Source organism: Pteropus alecto, unplaced genomic scaffold, assembly GCF_000325575.1.
Source record: "Pteropus alecto unplaced genomic scaffold, ASM32557v1 scaffold206, whole genome shotgun sequence".
NCBI classification, from domain to species: Eukaryota; Metazoa; Chordata; class Mammalia; order Chiroptera; family Pteropodidae; genus Pteropus; species Pteropus alecto.
In genome coordinates, this window is record NW_006438906.1 from 3406583 (window position 1) to 3430329 (window position 23747).

Consider the following 23747-nt stretch of genomic DNA (forward strand, 5'->3'; position numbering starts at 1 on the left):
AAAAAAATTGACAATAACGGGATTGGAGCAATAAGGGATTTATCAGTAAGAAATAAAGGTAACTCTAAGGAATATAGGAATAGCTGACATAAAGAGTACTTACTATTCCCAGGGATGAAATAGAATGGATTCTCCTCCCCCTTAGGTCTAGACCTTGTTGGAAAAGGGCAAGGTCAAGGCAAGTAGCTGTGGGTGGCACCAGTAGAATTTGCTGGATATCTACCCTCTTGGGTGCCAGGGAAAGCTGTTCATGGGGAGATGTTTCACCAGAGGCACTCTACTACGAAACTGCCTACCCTCCTATTGGAATAGCTGTACATGCTGCAGACAGCTGTTGTTGGAGAAGCCATCCTTGTTGCAGAAGTGGGTCCTAAAGAAGCCTTATCTGCTGCAGCCAAGTGAGCACACTGGAACCAGAAGCAAAACCCTTTTCCCCTGCAATGTTTTTCTAGAGCTCTTTTAACAAAGCCTAATATCATGCCAGCTGGCAAAGAAATGAGTCTTTTAAGGGCATAAATCCACTTTCACAGAATAGGCAAAAGATGAATTTGGAGATGAGGGGCATAAATCAATGTCTGGTGCAGGTATTAAGGGATTTACACACTCTGTTCGGAGATCTAAAGAAAAAGATTCAAGGTTGAGCTTCAAGGAACAACTCCCAAAACCTCTGCACAGAACTGAAAAACCAAGGGAGGTATTGTTTCTTTTATATTAAGAAGCCTCTGTGTAATTGCAAATTTGCTCCTAGATCTTCATCGCTAGAATCATACTGCTGTTTTAAAGTCTGGAAAGTGGGCAGGAGGTTATGGTGATCATGAATCTCCTGCTATACTTACAGAAGTAGAACCACAGTGGACCAGGACCACTTTAAAGTGGGCAGGAGGTTATGGTGATCATGAATCTCCTGCTATACTTACAGAAGTAGAACCACAGTGGACCAGGACCACTTTAAAGTGGGCAGGAGGTTATGGTGATCATGAATCTCCTGCTATACTTACAGAAGTAGAACCACAGTGGACCAGGACCTGTTCTGGTCTTTCCCAGCCCTGCCTACAAGAGATTGGACTGGTCTTTTTCAATCTTTATAGCCTGGAGGATCCACGAAATAATTTTTAGGTCTCAAAGGACTCCTCCATAAAAATTATGACATCTACTATGGTATTAGTTTGAACAGAAAGTTTAGATATGATTGTTTCGTCACCTCTAATTTAATCGATTGGCAAAAGAGGGATTTTCTGTCCTAAATAGTATGAGATGGGTACTGCCTGACACTGGTCAGATGAGATTGACCATGAGTTTGTAAGTTATATATACTCACAACCTGGGAGAGGAAGATTTTGATTGCATGCTCTTGGGAACAGAATGAACCAGTCACAGGATCTGTGGGAGACAGGCTTTGTAGTAACGACAGGATGAAGTAATGTCCCACTCCCACCCCTTCACTATTGGAGGATGTGATTAGTTTTTTTGAATAATTCTGAGCTGGCAGGGGACTCAAACTAGTTAGGTTTAGGACTGAATGGAGTACAACTGGTTTGGCTGATAGTGGAACTAGGTGGGTGGGGAACCTTTCCCACTGGTTGGGGGCACATATGGCAAGAGCAGGAGAACTCTCAGTAGCCTTTGGGGTCTTGTGAAGCTCTAAGCTGTCAGGGCAGTACTTGCAATTTTAGGTGTTCCAGTAATGATTGCTAATGCTGTTTTGATAGAGAATGATATTTTTTCTCTGTGTATCTAATTATTTTGGCCATCTAATTAGTATACTCTTTTGTGTAGATCTCCCTCACCACAAAGGTTATAAATTCCGATTTAGTTATGCAGATAGTTATGTAGTGAGTTAGTTATACAGATAGAAAAAAAATACGTTTTCTTTTTCTGAAATTTCTCATATTATTATTATTGTTATTATTATTAATATTATTATCTTTTTTAAAAACTTTATCCAAGTAGGCCTAGCAGTCTTACCACAAATGTTTACTATATAAGGTATCAATAAAGTATGGCTTATGTATATGGTATGTGCAAGTATAGTTTTATTTTTCTTCATTAAAAACAAACAAAAAAGACTTTAACCAATCTTATTTAAAAACAGACAGATATTGAACTTAGTTTACCATTCGGGAAACTAATCTCTTTTTTATGATTTTTAAGGACTCATATGGTAAAGGTAATAAATTTCTGTTAAATAACTGGCTTCAATTTTTTGAAAGATAGGCTTGATAGACTTAGTTTAAATAAATGTCGTAAGCTAACTTTTTGGTAATTTTTTATTGTAAAATATATCCAGCATGAAATTTGCCATTTAAAACATTTTTAAGGTTATAAGTCAGTGGCATTCATATAAGTGGAAGTAAAGCATACAGTATTTATTGTTTTGTTTCTGGCTTATTTCACTTAGCACAATGTTTTCAAGCTTCATTCATGTTATACAGTATATCTGAACATCCCTTTTTATGGCAGAATAATATTCCGTTGTAGTTATATACCACATTTTATTTGTCCATTCATCTGTAAGTGGACACTTGGGTTGTTTCTACCATTTGGCTATTGTGAAGAATGCCCCTGTGAACATTGACGTACAATTATATGTTTAAGTCTCTGTTTTCAGTTATTTGAGATATATGCCTAGGTGTAGAATTGCTGGGTCATATAGGAATTCTATATTTAGCTTTTTGAGGAACTGCCAGATTGTTTTCCACAGTGGTTGCACCGTTTTACATTCCCACCAGCAGTGTATGAGGGTTTCAGATCAACATTTTCGACAACACTTGTTAACTATTTTTTTGGATTATAGCCATTATATTAAGTATGAAGTAATATTGTGATTTTGATTTGCATTTCCCTAATAACTAGTGATGTCAAGCATCTTTTCATGTGGTTATTGGCCATCTACATCTTATTTGGAGAAATGTCTATTCACATTCTTTGCCCATTTTTAAATTGGGTTGTCTTTTAGGAGTTTTGTTTATATTCTGGATATTAAACCCCTATCAGATACATGATTTGCAGATATTTTCTCTCATTCCATAGATTTTCTTTTCCCTTTCTTGATAACATCCTTTGATGCACAAAAGTTTTAGATTTTTAAGTCTAGTTTGTCTGTTTTTGGTATGCGTTGCGTTGCACTTTTGTTGTCATAACTAAGAATCCATTGCCAAATCCAAGGTCATGGAGATTTACCCTCATGTTTTCTTCTAAGAGTTTTAGTGCTTATTTTTAGGTTATTGATTCATTTTGAGTTGATTTTTATATATGGTGTGAGTAGGAGTCCAACTTCATTCCTTTACATGTGGAAATCCAGTTGTCTCAGCAATAGAAGAGACTACTCTTTTGCTATTGAATGGACTTGGCACCCTTGTCACAATCAATTGGCCATAGATATATGCATTTATTTCTAAACTTTCAAATCTATTCCATTCATTTCTTTATGTGTTTGCCAGTACCACTGTAAGTTGACCAGTACCACTGTAAGCTGATTTTTATTACGGTTATTTACAACATGAAAATTATTGAAAAGCTTCTAAAAACCATAAGCCAAAATAACCTTAATAAAAATATAGCCTAAGACATAATTTATATCAGAAGTTGAAAAAAAGACTTATTTTATCGACTGACACGTTGAGGCTCAAATATAGGCCCGGAAGTTTCAGATTACTGTATATATGTGTTAATTACTTGATCTTTTATGAAAAGGCTTTATTCAATAAACTTGTTATTTTTTAAAACTAAAAATAATGACATTTATCTCTTTTGTACGAAGCTTATCTGCTTTTTTTTTTGATGAACTTGAAATAACCATTTATAGATTTTATTTTCAGCTGACATGAGATGATTTCCTCCTTGCTCCTGATGCTTGTTAAACAACAAATAAATTTCTTACAGTAGTGAACACATAACGCAATATATATATATGATGTATTATTGAATTGTACACTTGAAACCTGTATAATTTTATTAACCAATGTCAAATTTAACTAAAAAAGTCTTAACCTCATCCCTTCCAAATTCTCTACATAAAAAACTTGCAGCTAAATGTTTATTACTTTCCTGTGATTTACAGGACACTATTTCATAGAAATCCAGAACTTCTTTAGGGACAGATCAGTAAATCTCATCTTGTGTGTATAATACGACCACAGCACATAAAATTTTTCCTCCTCAAAGTCAAGTTCTCACCCTGAGCAGAAGATTCAGAGAAAGAGTCCCTCATTTGTTTTTACAGTTGTTTGAAAAGAAAGGTAAAATACTGTTTAATTTTGCTCCTTTATGTCAGCAGACTTGAGATTTGCAGATATCCCTGTTCATTTTAAAGCCCAACTAGGAATAGGAAAATCATTTTATGATTTTCTTATGTCACTTGATTCACCCCTCCCCCCCAATTTTGCCATTCGAAGTTAAAATATTTCCTCTAAGGTCTTGCAAAGAGTTGTTCAGTTTTTTTCTTTGATAAGTGTTTGCTAAATTGGCTAGTTTCAATAGATACTCATTCTTTTAGCACTAAGCAGACTCTGACCCACTGTGTGATGGTACTCCTGCAGTTCAACTTTCAGCTCCGACACCTTTTGAGAGCTGTTCATCTGCTAAGCCACTGGATTTCTGCACGTAGCAGGAGTTTTATGAGCTTTGTCCACAATTTCACCTAGTTCTTCAAACATTTTTGAATGAATAGATTTTTGTTTAATCAAGTTAATCATTTTTTATAGCTTCAAATAGAACTTTTTTTCATTTTATCTCCCAGAGCTTTTGACACTAGTACCTCTCTGTGAAGAAAACATTGTGAAGTCAGGTATTTTTTTTTTTTTTTTTAATTTTTATTTTTTAACAAGAGTGGCAAATCTCATGGAGCCAGCTATTGAGGATACTTTGTCAGTACAGATGCCAGCATAGTTCCTCCAAGACAGACCTTTTGTTCCAGATAGGACACAACATTAAATATCCTGTCCTTTGCTAGCTTTGGCCAGCACTCTGTACCAAAAAAAGTTTTCTTGATTTCACTATTTTCAAATCTTACCATACTTATAAATACATATTATATATAGAATATAATCTTATAAGTATTACAATTGATGAACTTTGTGGATTAATCAATCTGGATATAAAAAAACTTGTTTTTCTGTTTATTACGTAGGTATTTAACATCACGTTACTTGTCAATATGTTGACTTACTATACTGTAGAACTTTAAAAATTTCTCTTACTGCATCTCATATAAGCATTTTACTCAGCATAATTTTACATTACGGCCTTATTAAATTCTCCCCAATTGGGTGGCTTTCCCTTTTATGGTCAGAATTGTCCACTGGTCCTCCTTATACCTTGCCATCAAAAATTTCCACATTGAATTATTTACAAGCATATTCGTAAAATACAAATGTTAATATGCAAGATGTAAGGGCATAACAAATAACTAAATGAGAAAATTACAGAGTGGTGACAAATCAACCTAAGGTATCTTTTTTCTTTTTCTTTTTTCCAAAGTTTTAAAAGTCAGGATGTTGTGTTGAGAATAGACTGTACAGGGCCAAAGAAGGGAGACTAGTTTGGACGGTGACTTTACCATGGAAGTAGATGTTAAAGTGATCAGATTCTGGATATATTTTGAAAGTAGAATTATCAAGACTTCCTGATGGATTGAATGTGGGATATAAGACAGGAGTCAAGGAGGAAGTTAAGATTTTGGAGTGAGCACTCGGAGAGAGAGAATTGTCGTTACCATTGGGAAAAGCTGAGGTTAGAGCACATTTGAAAGGGAAGGGAGGGTCAGGAGATGAGTTTTGGGTTATGTTGAGTTTGTGATATTATTAGAATCCAGGTGGACATGTTGAGTAGTTATTGGATGATTTAACAAATTGAAGGTTGGTGGCAACCCTATATGGAACAAGTACATCAGTGCCATTTTTCCAGCAGCATGCTCAGTTCATGTCTCTGTGTCACATTTTGGTAATTCTTGCAATGTTTCAAATTTTTAAATGTTGATATTTGTTATGGTTATCTGTGATTAGTGATCTTTGATGTTACTATTGTAACTGTTTTGGGGTGTCATGATGAGTGAACTTAATAAATATATGTGTTCTCACTGCTCCACCAAAAAAAGAGATTGGATGAGATCACCAAGTAGGAGTACAAGAAAGAACTGAGCCCTGGGGCATTCTAGAAACAGAAGCTTAGAAGTGGCAGTGGGGTAGGCTGAAAACAGTATAGCTAAATGAAGAAAGTATTTCCAAGAAGAGGGAGTGATCAGCTGTACCAAGTGCTGCCGATAGGACTAGTAAGGTGAAGATTGAGAACTGACAATTGAATTTACTAACTCAGGAGTCTTTGGTTCCTGACAGGAACAGTGTTGATGGAGTGGAGGGGAAAACCTGTTTGGAATGTGTTTAAGGGAGAATGGGAAGGGAGAATGTGTCTAAACTTGTTGAGAATATGTCTAAACTCTGTGCTTTCAGGAGGAGAGAAATGAGACTATAGCTGGATTGGGGAATTGGGAGCAAAAAAGTCTCTTTTCCCCCAAAGATACAGAAATAACAACATGATTTTATGACAGTGAAAATGACCGAATAAATAGGAATGAGTAGATTATACCTAAATTTCATTGTCAGTTATAGTGATTATATACTCCCTAGCATATACTCTCAACCTTGCTTCTTTCTTGTTTTGTCACTTGATTGGCAAAGCCACAAATTTGGTGAAATGCAGCACTTCTGCTTCTAGGCACCTGCTCTCTCTATTACACCATACTGTAATGAACATAAACTTTCACAGCAAAACAAAGGTTTTTTTTTTTTTTTTACTCAGCGGCACTCTGGTCTCAGGCTTCAGCAGTAAAAAACAACTGCAAAGGACACATTGACATAGCCCTAGGATAATGGGAATGAGAATTAACCTTTTTCTTGAGGATCTCTTAAATCTTAGAAACAGAAATTTTTTAGTTTGTCAGTTTCTTTAGTAAAGATTATTTACCAGATGATCTATGACTGGCTGTTGAACGTTATCCACAGTGGTGAGGCAGGGGGATATTGAGGAAGCCAGAAGTTATTTGCAATTACAGAGTTTTAGTCAGCTGTTTAACAGCTTCTTCCTTTGTTCTTGTCATTTCCAATTCCCCTGGTTCTGAGTTTCCTGAGTTCTGGACAGAGTGCTTTTCTACATCTTAGGTTTCCTTTTTGATAATGAGGACTTCAACATAATTTTATTACTCTACTGTCTACTTTAGTTTTAGAAGGGAGAGGACTAGTGGTTAAACTATTCTTTTATTGTTAACTGAAAGTTTGAATCATTTCTTAACTGTTAAAGTAGAATTGGCTATGATGTAATTACTCAGCATTAACCTCTGCAGCTCAGAATGTACAGTGAACTTTTTATGATATGTGCTGCTGATGTAGTTTAGAGGAAGTTGTACCACTCCACAAGTAGAAGTAACTTCTGTTTGTGGCAACAACAGCACTTTTGAAAACATACAGGATTGTTTTCCTCCTTTGGTTATATAGTGACTCTTAATTTAAAAATTGAAAAAGTTACTTTGACTTTGTAGTCATTAAAAAAAGTCAATCAGAAGAAAAATAGCAATTTTTAAGTTTCTTATCGACTGCAAAAATAAAATATGTAATTTTTTACATAATTTTAAATACATGTTTCCTTTTTTATAATTAAGTTAATAATAAAAATGAAAAAAAATCATGTCTTTTGTTGAAGTAAAAGTTCTTTGTTATCGAAGAACATCCAGAATACCCATATCTTCTAAATCTATTACATTAAACAATTTGATATCTGTTCTTTTGAATGTTTGTTTTCCTTTAAATATAGTACTGAATATTATATGAGTATATGATTAATTTGTTGCATTGGCAGTAAGTTTTCTGCTTTTTAGTGATGCCACAAAATTCTGCTTCAGTAAGCATTGTTATATAAAATTAAAAGCTATCCAGAGTTTTTTGGGGTGAACAGTTACAAAATAATTCTGAAAAATTTAAAAATGTTGCGAATCAAAATTTAAGGTTTTAAAATGTATAGTATGTACTTTGTAAAGATGAAACCTATACAGATTGAAGGAAAATATTCCTTATGTACATTAACTGGGATGATACTATAGAAGCTTTTTACTGTCTAAACAATTTGTTTTTAATAAAAAAGAAATAATCGTACATATTTACCAGTGTTTGACTACTGTGTGAATGGTGGACAATAAGTATACTTATCACAGTATGCTATGTATGATTGCTTTGAGTATTTTAAAGCAGAATATTAGAAAAGGAAGGATCATTTGAACTGTCTCAAAAGAAATCTTAGCACTAGATTATAAATTGTGTTATTAGGTTTTTGCATTTCTGTAGCTCCAGGACTTTGATGATATTTTTTACTGGTTGATTTTAGGTAATAGTCAAATATTGCACGTTGAAGTGACTTGCCAAAAGCACATAAAACTCAAACATTTTTTTTTTTTTGGTTTTCAGTGTTATCTTGTGTTGCCCATAATAAAAACTTTCAGTTCTATGCCTTTTATGACATCTAATGTATAGAAAACAGAATTGTGTGTTTAATATCGTTAACTTTTTTTTTCTTAGATTATCTGCAATGGTGAAATGAAGTAACTCAAGATGAGCAAGTTAAAAGTGGTATCAGAGAAAAGGTACTGTAATTTTAAATTTAGATATGTATAAATTACAGAAATAATACATGAAGCAGTTATTTGAAACTCATTACTTAAAAATATTTAAAATAATAGTATGTTTTACAGTTTACCCTTGAACAACATGGGTTTGAACTCGTGGTTCTACTTTTATATGGATTTTTTTCAATAAATTCCTGTACTGTTTTCAGTCCACAGTTGTGTTTTTGTGGATGCTGAAGGCTGACTGTATGCATTGGTATACATCATCTTATACAAATCATCCACAGATTTTGGTATCCACAGCGGGTCCTGGAGCCAATCCCCTGTGGACACCAAGGGCAACTAAATTTTTGGGGATCAAAAGTTATACCCGAATTTTCAGTTGCATGGGGGTGGGAGTTGGTGCTCCTAACCCCCCGCATTGCCCAGGGGTCAACTGTATTTATATTATTTTATCAGTGTTTAACTTTTCAGTTAAAGCTGGGGTTAGCAAACTATGCCTTATGGGCCAAGTCTGGCCCACCTCTTATTCTTGTGTGGCTTGTGAGCTAAGAATGGTTTTTACATTTCTAAATAGTTGGGAAAAAAGAAAAAGAATAATATTATACGACACATGAATATTATGTGAAATTCAAATTTCATTGTACATAAATAAACTTTATTGGAATAGAGCTGTGCTCATTTATTATCTGGCCACTTTTGAGAAGTCACAAAAGTATTTTCCAGGGATATAAGGAGGGGAAAAAGCACAGATGGTCCCTGACTTAACCATGGTTTGACCTACAATTTTTCAATTTTACAATGATGGAAAGCAATACATTTTCTGTAGAAACTGTCCTTTGAATTTTGATCTTTCTTGTACTCCTGGCTAGTGATACATGGTACAATACTGTCTTGTGATGCTGGGCAGCAGCAGTGAGATGATTTTTGCCTAACTGTAGGCTAATGTAAGTGTTTTGAGCACATTTAAGGTAGGCTAGGCTAAGCTATGATGTTTGGTAGGTTAGGTGTATTAAATGCACGAGTTTTATAAAAGAATGATAATGGAATTTCTATTTTTCATGTCCTTTGATTTATGATGGTGAAAAATAAAATTATGTGTTCAGCATTTTGAGAGAAACAGTAAAAATGTGATTAAAGCAAAAGTAATAAAAATAAATAAAGATAAAAGTTATAAATGAGAAGTAAACATTTCTGAAAGATAATGTGCATTTTAGAAGTAAAACTATATTGCTTGAAATTAAATCTTAATTTCTGTGAGTCCTGTTTAAGTCTAAAACTAGTATATTTTTATGGATTTTTTTGCTGTCAGATGTTTTTACTCTATGAGGACATCTTTACTTTCTGCATATGATTTACATTTTAAGGTGAAAGAGGTAATAAAATTTATTTATAATATGAAGATAGGTTCTATAAGTCTTGCATTGCTTAGGAAATTATTTATTGCAAAGGTAATATCTGTATACCATTGGAACTTTTGTAATATCTAAAAAAAATTATATTTTTAGGAAAATAGCTCAAAGACTGAGTGTAAACTCAAAGACTCAAAAGCTGTAAGAGACCAGTACAGTGAAACAAATATTTGAGTGATAATGTCTTTAAAATATACATTTGACAGTTAACTTGTTAGCATGTATTTCACATTGATCATATTTTTAATTCCACGATTTTTCTTAGTATAAAATAATTAGCAGTTATAAATAGGACCTTTGAAGGTTGGTTTTAGCCTTATTTTGATTCCTCCAAAACAAATAAAATAAGGCAGGGAAGATACATTTCTTTATTTAAAAATTTTCTGCTTCTCAACGTGTCTCAAATTGTTCACTGAATAGCTATATAGCTTTTTCTTTTTTTTTGCCCTTACTCTCAGATTTTCTAAAGTCTAAAAATTATTCAGAAGGTAGAGCTGCCCTCTGGTGTTCACCCTGTGATTTTCTCAAGATTATTGTCAACAGCCTTAAATTCTTAGAGCTGACTGAAGGGTGGCTTAGAATATTTTGTTCAGTTTTTATTACGTAGATGAAAAAAGTATAAATAGGGAAATTGACTTGCCTGTCTTCTGAATTTCCATTTATTTGCCTTTCTTCAAAAAATTCATCTATCTGTATGTCATTTGATAGAGCACGATTCTCAGAAGGAATCACTTAGAAGAAAGTCTTATTTTTGATAGTGCTATACTTTAAAAATTTTAAGAGTTACTGACAAAACAAACTCTTAATTTGGAATGGAGTAGAAAATGTGCTATACTTAGTGTGATTTGTATGTTTTTGAATTTTTCAATATAGATGCTTTATTAGCTACTAAAAAATACTATAACGTGATCTTCGAGGAAAATAATTGGATAAAATTAAAAACAACTCAATTATTAAATTTCAGAATTTTGATTCCTGTAATGCAAATTTCTGTTAAATCTGGATTATGGAACTGTTTTTAATGATGTGTTTCTTCTAGTATGCAAACTAAAAACTAGGGCTCTTTGGAGAAACGGTCAATTCCAGATCAGGAGCACAAAATGTGCAAGATAAGCCTAGGAATAGGTTTAGCTCAGAATTATTTTGTGCTCTTAAATTAATGAAGACTCCAAGAAGTTTTTGTCAGTGTGGGTTATTTTATCTCTTGATATCTAATATATTATAAATTAAAAGTGAGAAATTAAAAAAATGTTTAGAAATAATACATGCATAAAGTAATATTTTGTATTAAAATAACTATAGTTTCAGAAAATAGTGATGAGTGGCATTATTATGTTACATTTTTACAAATGTCTTTAATGTTTTACTTAATGGAAGACAATCTCTTATCTGTTTCTGAGTTCAATCTGTCATGATATATGTATCAGTGTGTATATTATATACATGTATTTTGTGTGTGTGGTGTTCTTATTATAGGATATGAAGACAATCTGGGTGCACATAGATATGTAATTGGAAAAAGAGGGAGTACTTGAATAAAAGGCCTTTTCAGATAATTGTGAATAATTGTCCTTTGATTTATGATAGAGGAAAATAAAGTTGTGTGTTCAGTATTTGGAGAGAAATAGTAAAAAGGTGATTAAAACAAGAGTAATAGTTATAAATGAAGAATAAACCTATCTGAATGATAATAATGTACTTTGGAAATAAAGCCATATCATGTGAAATTTAAATTGAAATGAATATTCTTTGATATTATACTAAAACTTGGTAAGTGGTTGTTTTTGACAGGTTAGTTCCAGTATGGGATCTGAAACCACGTTAGTCAACTTTTTATTCTGTTACATTACAATCCATTGGTTTCATGTGCACTTTGAATGGTTCTTTAACTCATATATGATTTGTAACACCAAAAGTTGGTCATTGGGGAAATACTGATTCCATGAGTTATGCAGGTTTTGTAAATATTGACACATTTTATTACACAGCATTAACAATTACATTTATTAATATCACTATTGATTTTTATCAGGAAATTTTTTAGTTAGGAGGGAGCTGTCAAGGTCATGATGGTAGATCCACGTTTAAAATTCTGTTTTTTGCTCGAAAGCTCAAATTTTATCATTGACAACAAATTGATCAGATGTTTTCTTGAAATGATAGATTCACTTTGTTTTTTGTTTTTTATTATTTCCGAAAAATGAATGTCAAAATACTCCAGTCTGAATGATCATTATTCGTCAGTCATTTTTTAAAGTAAAAATGATGTTCTGTGAAAAAAGTGGCTAGTTCAGCTTACAGTTTAAACAGTTACACAGTATTTTCCCCCAAGGTAAACATAATATTTCAGTGTGCAGTTGAAATGTTTATGTACACAAGAATATTAAAGAGATGTATACTGGGTGAAACTAGCATTTTTGTTTTTTAACTGAGTATGGTGGTGAAGAACACGTTAACTACTGTATAGTTTGATGTGACAGCCTTGATTTGTGCTATGGTGCTGGCACTTTACCCATCATTGCTTTTCGATCATCAGTGCAAATGTCAATACAGTGTCAAATAATGTCTTAGTATTTAATGAAAATAGTTTTCGACCTTGCAGATTTTCAGAAAGGGTCCTCGGTACTCTCAAAGTTCTGTAAAGTACATTAAGGACTGCTGGTTGATAATAGTCTTGTTATATACCAGAAAGCCAGGAAGCTCTCTATCAAAGACTAGGATCGTATCAAAAACACTCAGGTACCAGCTTCAAGAGGCTCCCATTCATCAAAGATGGGACCATTTGAGCATTAATAACTGCAGTGGATAAAATGTATCAAATGTGTTTAAATCTATGAGTTCATATTGATACACGAAACCAAAATACTTCATTGGTTACTTGGGGAAGACTTTAGGAAATAAACTCATTCTGAAAATTGGTAAATATAGGTAAATTAGAAATCTAAAAAAAAAAAATCTAGCATTTATTTAGCTCTTATTTGATGAATTGTACCTTTGGATAATCAAAGAAGAGATTTTTCTCTGTATAGAGTTATCTTAGTTAATAGATGAAGAAGGAATGGAATGATAAGAGTATCACTGTTTTTCAACCCTTAATGGAATAATGGATCTAGGTAGTGGTGACCAGTGACTGCTTATGTTACAAAAAGATAATCAGACACTTTTTGCTTTTTTTATATAAGATTACAGTACCACATGTCACCAAAGCAAGGCTTTAAATTCAACTACCAGTTTACAGAGAATATAGAGGATAGACAAGCATATTAATGATACTGTGGATGTGTAATTGGCAAAATCCAGAATGCAGGACCACCAAGCTTCTAACAAATAAATTGTGAGGAAAAAAGAAACAGTGAAGACAGATGCAATATATAGACCGCATTTGGTTTCTGATTTGTACAAATTAACCGTTAAAGAAAATGAGGGAGAATATGAATTTGGGAAATTTGAACTATGACCAGATTTGGATATTAAAGGATTATTATTGGTTTTGGTATAGTAGTTCTAGTGTGTGTGTGTGTGTGTGTGTGTGTGTGTGTGTGTGTTCCATTTTAGAAAATAGAAAATGCCAAAGAATTTACAGAGGAAATTATCTCTCTGACATATGCTTCAAAAGTGAGATGTGTGTGCCTGTGAGTAGGCATATGTGAAATAAAATTATCTGTGAATTGATAATTCTTGAAGCTGGGTGATGGGTACATGATAGTTCATTATTCTGTTTTTTTTGTTGTTGTTTTTCACCTTTGGAATTTTCCATAATGTTGACATTTCTGCTCATTTAGATTTACGATAACAGTTTTAAGAGATTTCTTTCTCCTGGAACTTTGGAAGAAAATGAAAATATATGAAAACTTAAGCATATAATTTGTCTCTATAGAATTTTTTATTTAAAAAAATATAAAATAATTTTGAAAACCAAAAAGGATAGAGAATAATATAATGAATACCTGTATACAATCACCCAAGAAATAAAAAAGTTACAAATATGATGTGTACTATTTTCTAATAACATTTCCCCCCTTATCTCTAGAGGTAATTACTATTCTGAATTTGGTGTTCCTCATTTCCATATATGTCTCTATATAAAATAAATTTTCTTAGGTATTAAATCTAATACCTAAGAATATATGTATTCAATGTGTATGTTTTAAAACTGTTAATGATATACTGTATATATTCTTAGTTTTTTGGGGGGTTTTTCATTTGGAGATTTATACATATCGATATATTTTCATTTCTGTATTATGTTGGCTATTGAGAAATACTGCATTATTTTATTTTAAATGGTATATTAGGTACATTTTTCAAATAGTATGCTCAATGTTTTTTCAACCTCCAAATATCTTTTCAGGTGAGTGCCTCTAAATTTAAACCATTTGGCACATTTGTTAATCAGAAAATTATATAATGTTTTATTGTAACATTATATATAAAGTAAAAATATGTATACTGTTTTCAATATGTTTTCAGATTTTTCAATTCATTCCGGAATAGGGCTCTGGTATTGCCTATTCTGTGCTAGCCGATGTCTGAAATACTGAGTATATAGAATAAGATATGCAAGGTCTCTACCTTCATGGATCTTGTAACATTGTTTTAAATAGTGATAAAATCTATGGGGTACATTTCAGTATTGGAAGTGGAGGGGCTGGTAGAAAAGTGGGGGCATCTTTATGTTGTAACCTGAAATGAGAAGGAGCCTGCCAGGTGAAGATGTGGAAGAAACTGTCCTTGAGGTTGAGAAGACAGCAGAGACCTTGAGGTTAGGGAATAACTTGCTGTATCCAAGGAACTGATAGAAGGCCAGTGCAGCTGGATCCCAGTGCATGAGGGAAATGTGAAAAATAAAGTCTAAGATATATGGAGGCTAGATGACCTAGGGCCTGTTAGGCTGTGATAAAAAAGTAAGATTTTACTTAAAGTCTGGTGGGACACCATTAAAGGGTTTTTAGGTGAATGACAACTTGATTATATTTGTGGTTACACAAGTCCACATAGTGATAAAATGGCTTAGAATTATACACTTGCCAATGTCAATTTCCTGGCTTTGCTGTTGTCCTATAGTTATGTAAACTGTAATGATTGGGGAAACTAGGTGACAGGTTCAAGGGACCACTCTACTATTTTTGCAACTTCCTGGGAGTTTTTATAATTAAAAAGTTAAAAAACTCACTGTGATGATGGGAAAATGGATTATGGGATGGAAAGAATGAAAGATTAGTTAGGAGGCTTTAATTTCCTAGTGAGAGATGATGATTGCTTGGACTTAGGTATTAATTATAGATATGGAGAGAAGCAGAGGGATTTAAGATGTTTTGGAGATGGAGCTGGTATTGGGTTGATGTGTGGAAAAGGGGGTCTTGATTTTTGTCTTGAACAACCGATGGTTTTATGTGTGTTTGGGAAGGTGAAGATTGGAAGAGAAATAGGTTGAGAGGCCTTGTTAGGTTGGGTAAAATATCAAAGACAGAGGCTAGAGTCGAATATAGGTGCCAGGCAACATGTAGATTATAATTACAGCTGTGAGATTAGATGAAGTCATTCAGGGCAGAAGAGTGGAGAGAATGAAAAGTCTAAGAGAGCTGGGGATAGAGCGGTGGGGGGACTTTATCTAGAGGTGTGTCAGAGGAAAAGCCAATAGAGGAAACCTAAAAGATGTGATAGAAGGAAAATCAGGAGAGTATGGAGTCATCGAAGCTCAAAGAGGAGTGTTTGTAGAAAGAGGGAGCTATCTGATTTGGATAGTGCTGATTCTGAGTATGATGAGGAAAGAAGCGACCATAGGAGGTTTTGGGGAGACCTCAGGGTAGAGAAGGGCTGGGGTCAAGTATACAAGTGGGGAATTGTTCTTTGAGTCTCAACACACCAGCCAAAGAGAGCCTCTTAAAGGCAAATCAGAGCATATCTCTCTACTGTTCACTATTCCCATTTCACTTAGTGTAAAAGCGAAAATTCTTACAATGGCCTACAAGGCTCTAAATATCATGCTCTCTCCTGCCCCACCCTCAACTCTGACCTCATCTCTTACTGTTATTCTTTAAGCCTGCTGAAGCCACACCAGCTACCTCACTTTTAATTGAATACAACATTCATGCTCCTGCCTTGGTATCTAGGTGGTTGTGACTCTTACTAGACCGTTCTTTCTGTAGGTATCTGCACACCTGACTCTCCTAACTTCTTTTAGGCCTTTTCCTAAATGGTACTCTTTCAGTGAGGTTTTCCCTTACCACTCTAAAATTGCACCCCACCTCCTTGCACTTTTTATTCTCCCTGCCTTTTTTCATAGCACTTTAATACTATATTAATAATACTATATCACTACATTAATACTATATAACTACATACATATTTACTTTGTCACCATTAGAATGTTCACTCAGTGAGAGGCAGGAATTTTTGTTTGTTTTGTTTATTGTTGGCAACACCTAGAACAGTACCAAATTCATAATGAATGGGAACAAGGAAGAAAGAATGTGGGTAGAGAATCAGATGATTTAAGGATCTGGTGGTGGGAAAATGAATGTATTCTTGTTTGATTTTACAACAGTTAAAGTATAACACTAACAGTGAGGTGGAAGGGATGGTTAGACGTTTTTGAGGAGAATGTAGAAAGTGTAAAAAGTCTTGGAGAGTGGAAAGGTGAACTTCCAGGCTGTGATGTAAGATTGCTGGACAGGGTCGAATACACGTTTGTGGTTTTCTAAAGTAGGATGTGTTTCTCACTTAAATCAGAATTTTAGCAATGTTAAACTATAAAAGATAGGAAATATGATATGTATAAATGTTTTGTGGTTTTAGAAGGGTAGAATTTTTTTAATAGTGATCTTTATAGTAATGTATTTACAATCAATGTGGGATGGTCTCTAATTTAAAGTAACATTCTTTTAAGCCTTACCAATAATTCTCGGGTTGTTGGACTCCTGGCTCAGCTGGAAAAGATCAATACTGAATCTACAGAATCAGATACTGCCAGACATGTTACATCAAAAATTCTTCATCTGGCTCAAAGTCAAGGTAAGCTTTAATTTAATTTTAGGAATGCTTTTTTCTTTAAAAGTATATGTTAAGAACGTTCAAACTTTTAATGGATGATTTTCTGTAGAAATTGAACTTTCTCAAATAGACTCAAGAAGTAGAAAATGGAATCACTGTGAAAAAAATTGATCTTCAAAGCGTTGTTTCTAAAAAGTGATTATGATTTCACTTATGTATGAATTCTTCCCCACCTCCAATTTTCAAACAATACTAATTCCAGTGCTGCTTGTTCTAGAATGTTGAGAAAAAGATGTCAGGTAACATAGAACATTGGTTATTAGTATGATCTCCACTTCGAAATTCAGTCTCTGTCATTCAGTGGCTGGGTGACCTTAGGGAAGTTTTAATCTTTAGGACTTTGCTGCACCATCTTCTGAACTAGAGATAAGAGAGCTGATATGATTATTCTGAGATAAGAGAGATCATGTGATTATTATGAGATTTATATTTAAAAGAATGTTAAAAATGTTTAATAAATGATATTTCTATTATAGGAAGCTAGTACTACTGAATTGGTATCAAAACCTTGACAGAGTACAAGAGAGAAAAGTATTAACATTGCACTTAGGAACATAAATGTGAAAAATCCCTGATGATTTGACTCTTTCATCATTATGTAGTGTCTCTGCCTCCAGTAATATTTCTGGATTTAAAATGTTTCATCTAATAATAATACAACCCCTCCATCTGTTTTATGGTTATTTTTTACATATTATACTTTTTTCCCCATTCCTACTTTCAACCTGTTTCTGTTTTTCATTTTTGAGTGTGCTTCTCAAAGATAGCATATTGCTGGATCTTGCTTTTTTATCTAATCTGAGTGTTTATTGCTCCAAGTTAATGTATTTATTCATATAATTAGACTTAATCTGCCATTTTGTTGTTTGTTTTCTATATGTTTCATCTTTTACATTCCTCTCTCATCCTTTACTGCCTTCTTTTGTGTTACCTGTTGATTTTTTAATTAAGTTTTAGTTTTCTTACTGGTTCCTGTAGGGATTGTAATATGCATATTATTACAGCAAACTTTAGATTAATACTAATGTAATTCTGGTAAAACATTGAAACTTTCCTCTAATATAGCATCATTTTTTTTTCACTCCATTGCATTGTTAGAAACCCAACAATGCAATGTTATAATTATTGCTTACATAATTTAATGCCTTGTAAAGAAGTTAGGAAAAAATGTGAAAAATTCAGTACAGAGTTTTGAATGAAGAGCAGGCTTAAGAGCCAAAAGCTTGGTAGTTAAAGTAATGGAAGTGGAGTGAAATTTTGGGAGGATTGTAGAAGGAGAAAGGTGAAATTTGTGTCCTGGAAACTATCTACATTTTATACATGGCTATAAGTGGATCCTATGAAAATGAGAAAGTGCATTCACATTTATAGTTTCTATGTCCTGATGAATTTAACCTTTTATCATTATGGAATATTCTTTATATCTGGTAATTTTGTGTTGATGTATATTTTGTCTGATAATAGTATAGCCCCTCCCTCCAGCCCTCCCACTTTCTTATGGTCATCGTTTGCATGCTATAGCTGCTTCCCATTCTTTTTCTTTCAACTTATTTGTATCTTTGAATTTAAAGTATGTCTTCTATAGACAGCAGTTTGACATTGTCTGCCTTTTAATTCGAGCATTTATTTGTTAACATTTAATGTAATATTGATTGGACTTAAGTCTACAATTTTATTATTTGTTTTCTGTTTGTATTTTCTGTTTTTATTCTTTGTTTCTTCTTGTCCTGCCTTCTTTTGGATTATTTGAACATTTTTTAGAATTCCATTTTAATTTACTTATTTATTTCTTAGTGATATCTGTTTGCATTTTTAAAGTCGTTCCTTTGGAGATCATAATAAACATCATTCATTTTTCACACTTAGAATTCATATTGTAACATCAAGTAAAATTTAGAAACCTTGGAACTTTATAGATCCATTTACTGTTCTTTAGCTATAGTTTTTACTGTTCTTTAGCTATAGTTTTTATATGTATCATATCTATATACATTATAAACTCTACAAGACGATTTTGCTTTAGACAGTTGTCTGTATTTTAAAGACAATAAGAAGAAAAAAAGTAGTTTTTATATTTACTCAGATACTTATCATTTCTGAAGCTCTTTATTCTTTCCTAAACATGTGAGCTTGATATGGTATCATTTCTCTTTTGCTTATAAAATTTCCTTTGGCATTTTTAGTAGTGCAGATCTGCTGTGGAAGTCTTTTTTCTTCTATTTGACAATGGATTTATTCCACCTAATTCTTAGTATATTTTTACTGGATAGAGAATTGTGAGTTGACAGTTTTTGTCTTTTGGCACTATAAAATGCACTTAAAATAGTGCTTCCATTATTTTATGGCCTCCATAATTTCAAGGGAGATGTCTGCTGTTTTGGATCTTTGTTTTCCTGAAAGTTATGTATCATTTTTCTCTGGTTGATCTCAGAATTTTTCTTTAGTTTGGTTTTGAGAGATTTGGGTGTATTTTTATTAATATTAATCCTGCTTTGAATTTTCTGTTTCTTGAATCTGTAAATTTATGTTTTCATTTCAAATTTGAAATTTTTGGCTGTTCAAATATTTTTCTTATTTTCTCTTTTCTTTTTCTGGGACTGTAATACATACATCAGCCTTTTGGAGATTGTTTCAGAGGTCCTGGAGGCTCATATTTTTCAATCTTAATCCTCTCTACTATTCAGATTGGATAATTTTTATTTTTCTATCTTCAAGTTCTCCGCTTTTTTCCTCTGTATTCTGCCATTATGTTAATCTAATTAATTTGCTTATTGTATTTTTCTATTCTAAAATGTGAATTTGGTCTTTTTTTAAAAAATAATTTATATATTTTGTGGTTTCCTATCTTTTTATTCATTATGAGCTTATGTTTTGAATGTCATTGATCATAATTATAATAGCTGCTTTAAAATTCTTGTCCATTTTGATTATTGAAAGTTGAAGAAAACATATGGTATAAGAACTGGGAAAGGCTATTAAAAAGAAGCCAAGAGGGGAAGCAGTAGTCAGCAATGTAAGTAACAGAGAGGTTAGTTAAAATAAGGATCTTTTGGATTTGACCATAACAAGAACACTTTAAAGTGGTGAGATTGGAAGGAAGATTACATATGTTGTAATGGGAGTGGAAAATGAAATAATAATAGGAGGTGAGACTATTTGTTTGGGGAGCTTCATTGAGAAAGAAATAAAAGGGGAGGCAAGATAAGATAAGGACTGTTAAGTATGTGGAAAAATAAAAAACAGTGTATAGATTCATGAGTAGTAGGAAGAATGGGATTTAGAACATAGTGGAAGGGACACTTCCTTCTCCTCTCCCCCAGACTGGAGAAAGAAAAGCAGGATTATTAAGGATTTGATATATGAAGATATGGAGTTTTGTCATCATTTGTAGGATTTCATCTGTGGTAGCTGATCACTTTGCCTCAGTTCGTTGAGGAAAGTGTAGATGCTGAGAGTGGGGAACAGAGGGTTAGGGATTGAGGACTGATACAAATTTTAGAATAACTATAGGCTATTTATTTGTAAGGAACATGGTGTTGGTTGTGAGTTGAGATAAGTGAAAAAAAGTTTTGTGTTCTCAAATGACATGGAAATGGTGAATTTTTTTGGTACTACTAGTATGAAATTAGAAGAAGAAATTATTGCGGCATTATATTTACTGTGACTTAGGAGTAGAGAATGCACATTTTAGCATTCACCTCTGTATAAGGATTTGTGGTGAAGGTTAAAGCATGGGGCTTGGAATCCAAGCGAGGTACGCACTGATTTTATGGTAAAACAGCACTACTGTTTATGAATTGGAAGTTTCAATAAAAGTAACAGTGAGTTTTACATAAACCTTAGAAAGAAAAGAGGAATAGGAATGTTAGGAGACTGTGGTCTGAAAGTGGGAGATTGGAAGTTCAAGATATCAGAGATAGAGCAATTTGAGAGGGTTGGTAAATTGGACCATGGAAGGAAGGATTTTGTTGTCGTAAGATGGATAACTTATGGAACTAGGTATTTGAATGAATCATCCACAGTGATACTGAAGTCAAGATCATGGTAGAATTTAGAGTAGAGTAGAAAACTGTGTAGCATCGAGTTTTCATTTAGTGTGAGGAATAAACTAGATGGTGGTGGATGTTATGACCAGGGAAGTTAGAGGTTGCATTGTACTGTCTTCAAAGGAGAAGAGGATTTTTTGGTGGGCGAAGGTGGGGAGGGTGGTCTGTTTCCCTGAAGGTGAAAATGTAATGGTTTATTGGTAGTGGGGATCTTAATCTTTGGAATATTATGTGTGATGTTAATACTGAAAAATAATTTGGTTTTAATATTAAATCAGTGGCCTTATTTAAAATAGGATGCATTAGGGATACCTAAACAATATTTTATTTATTTTGCAGGTGAGGAGCTCAGAAGGTGAAAAATGATGGATAGGTTGGGTTGGCAGAAGAATCATACTTTTTAAAACAGAGGAATTTGGTTTTACAAATAAAATTATATACCTGGGGCATGACTGTCCATCATGACCTGCCCAGTTAGCAATTTATGATTTATTACAGCACTCCTTTTTTGTCCACAGTATCCCCTTTTGGTCATAAATCAATCCAAAAGATGCATTGATGACCAGCCTTTTGGTTGGATAGTGTGGTCTGACAGCGGTAGGAAGGCTCATTCTCAGGAAGTCTCAGTATCTACATTGTCTTGTTGAAATGGTGGATCACTGTGGATGGGGCAATACTGTAACCATGGGATGTGAGTTGAGACCGAATTTTCCCAAAAAGAGAAGGGCAGGTAAATGGTAGGCAGTCAGGGCTTATGACCTTAATTGTGGAAAAACACTCTAGATCATTTATATCCTGTGAACTTTCTGATCCAAGTTTTACTGTCTCATTTTTCTGTATTTTCTTGAAATACCTTTATCAAACCTTGGCAATAGTGTAAGGTGTCTCCTTTCAAAAATGTCAGCTCACATGTTCTTTCGTCTGACTTAAGGCCAGCTAAATGTCCTATGATGTATGAAGGAACACAAAAACTGAAAAATGGAGAGCCAGGGAGCAGGGAAGAATCAAGTGGCCATCTTGGATTTCCCATGGCCTCGATTGTTTGTTTTCTTAATTATGATTTTCCTGTGCAGTTTAACATAAAAGACAGATCTTTTAAAGTGTTTCAGGGACCCTTTTGGAACACCACAAAGTTATTTCTACATATATTGAGATTTTAACCCTTAAAATCTCAATTTCTAATGAAAACTAAGAAGTTGGCATTCTTTAGCTTGGCAGATTTATGAAGACATTTTATAATCTCTAGAAACATTTCATAGACATCAAAGCCAGTTATTAACATAGGCTCATTTTTATAAAACCTAAGTAAAATAATGTCTGTTTTACTTAGACCAGCAAACTTAAGCTAGCTTTTATTTACTAAAGATTAATCTTAGATTATGTGAACTTCAAAAGCATTTGAATTAGTTTCATATATAGAGACACATATACAGACCCAGAGACCTTATAGAACTCCTGGATCCAAATTTTGTTTCTGAGGCATTTACAATTTTTATCTGTCCTTGACAAGTCAATTCCAAATGACCTTTCTACTTTTAAAATAAGGACAGCTATTAAAATACCTCAAGGAATTGAGTTGACATCAAGTGACATCATAGGTTGATCTGTTTATCTAAATCTTCTTTTTTGAAAGATTGAGAGACCAATTAAATATATGCTTTTCATTCGTTCTACCTAATTTTATAGCTGACCTTTTCTTGTGCATGCAAAAGATTAATTTAGAAGTATCAAAGGATCCTTATCTTGGCCATTTTAGTATTAATGGGAAATTGACTGTCCTGATACTTGTTGGCCTTGAAGGCATGATTTCCCATGTTAATTTTGAGATCTGTAGAGTCTGAATAAACTTTTAGGGAAAACCAGCCCTTACGTGCACATGTCCATACAAGCCAAAGGCGGTGAATATCCTTATAGGACTATTTCATGCCCTAGAGGAAATTTTTCCTCAGGCAACCTCACAAAGATTCTTAGTCACCGAAGAATACCTGAGCAAGGGCCAATGAGAGCTTCCTGCATGCCGCCAGAACTACAACACTTTCCAAGACTTGGGCCCCCTCTCTCTTGGAGTGAACTCCTTCCAGGGTGCACTGCCTTCTCTATTTACCCCACATCCCCTTCCCTGGGCTCCCACCAGCTTCTCTGGGATTGGCTGCTTTACTGTACTGGATGCCTTGTGGCACCTACGTCTGCCAGTCTGGATTTGGGACTCTGCAATAGCTATCATCATCTCATTGGCTATTTGGAGTGGGGAGGCAAGAGTCCTTTCTCTTTCAGAGCTCGAGAGGGTTCAGTCTATCATTTCAGCAGCAACAATTTTGTTCAGACTTTCAGTAAGTAATCAAAAGCCAGAATTAAGAGCAGCAGCCCATTATTTTTTTTCTAGGTTGTCTCAACCCTTATTCACTTTGAGGATTTTCTAAGAACAGGTCAAATAAAGTCATGGCCTACTACTTACAGCAAGGAGGCCTGGAATTCTGAAAGAAGACTCACCCAAGTTCACCTGATGCAAAGTGCGAGCCAGTGGGATGCAATGGGCCCTTCCTTGCTTGCTTGCATCTAGTACCGGGTCTGGGATTGAAAGGTGAAGGGTGGACTTCTTCAGAATCTTGCTAACTACATCATGCAAAT

The 23747-nt window shown here is 33.8% G+C and overlaps 1 protein-coding gene across 1 annotated transcript in view; it reads left to right on the plus strand.

The window, feature by feature from the left end:
• AGTPBP1 (ATP/GTP binding protein 1) overlaps positions 1-23747 on the plus strand; it is a 130041-nt gene that overhangs the window by 8075 nt on the left and 98219 nt on the right. The window contains exons 2-3 of the mRNA XM_025049711.1: positions 8562-8626; positions 16910-17034. Coding sequence (XP_024905479.1) covers positions 8595-8626; positions 16910-17034 — 157 coding nt within the window. The 5' untranslated portion in view covers positions 8562-8594. The remainder of the gene's footprint in view (positions 1-8561; positions 8627-16909; positions 17035-23747) is intronic.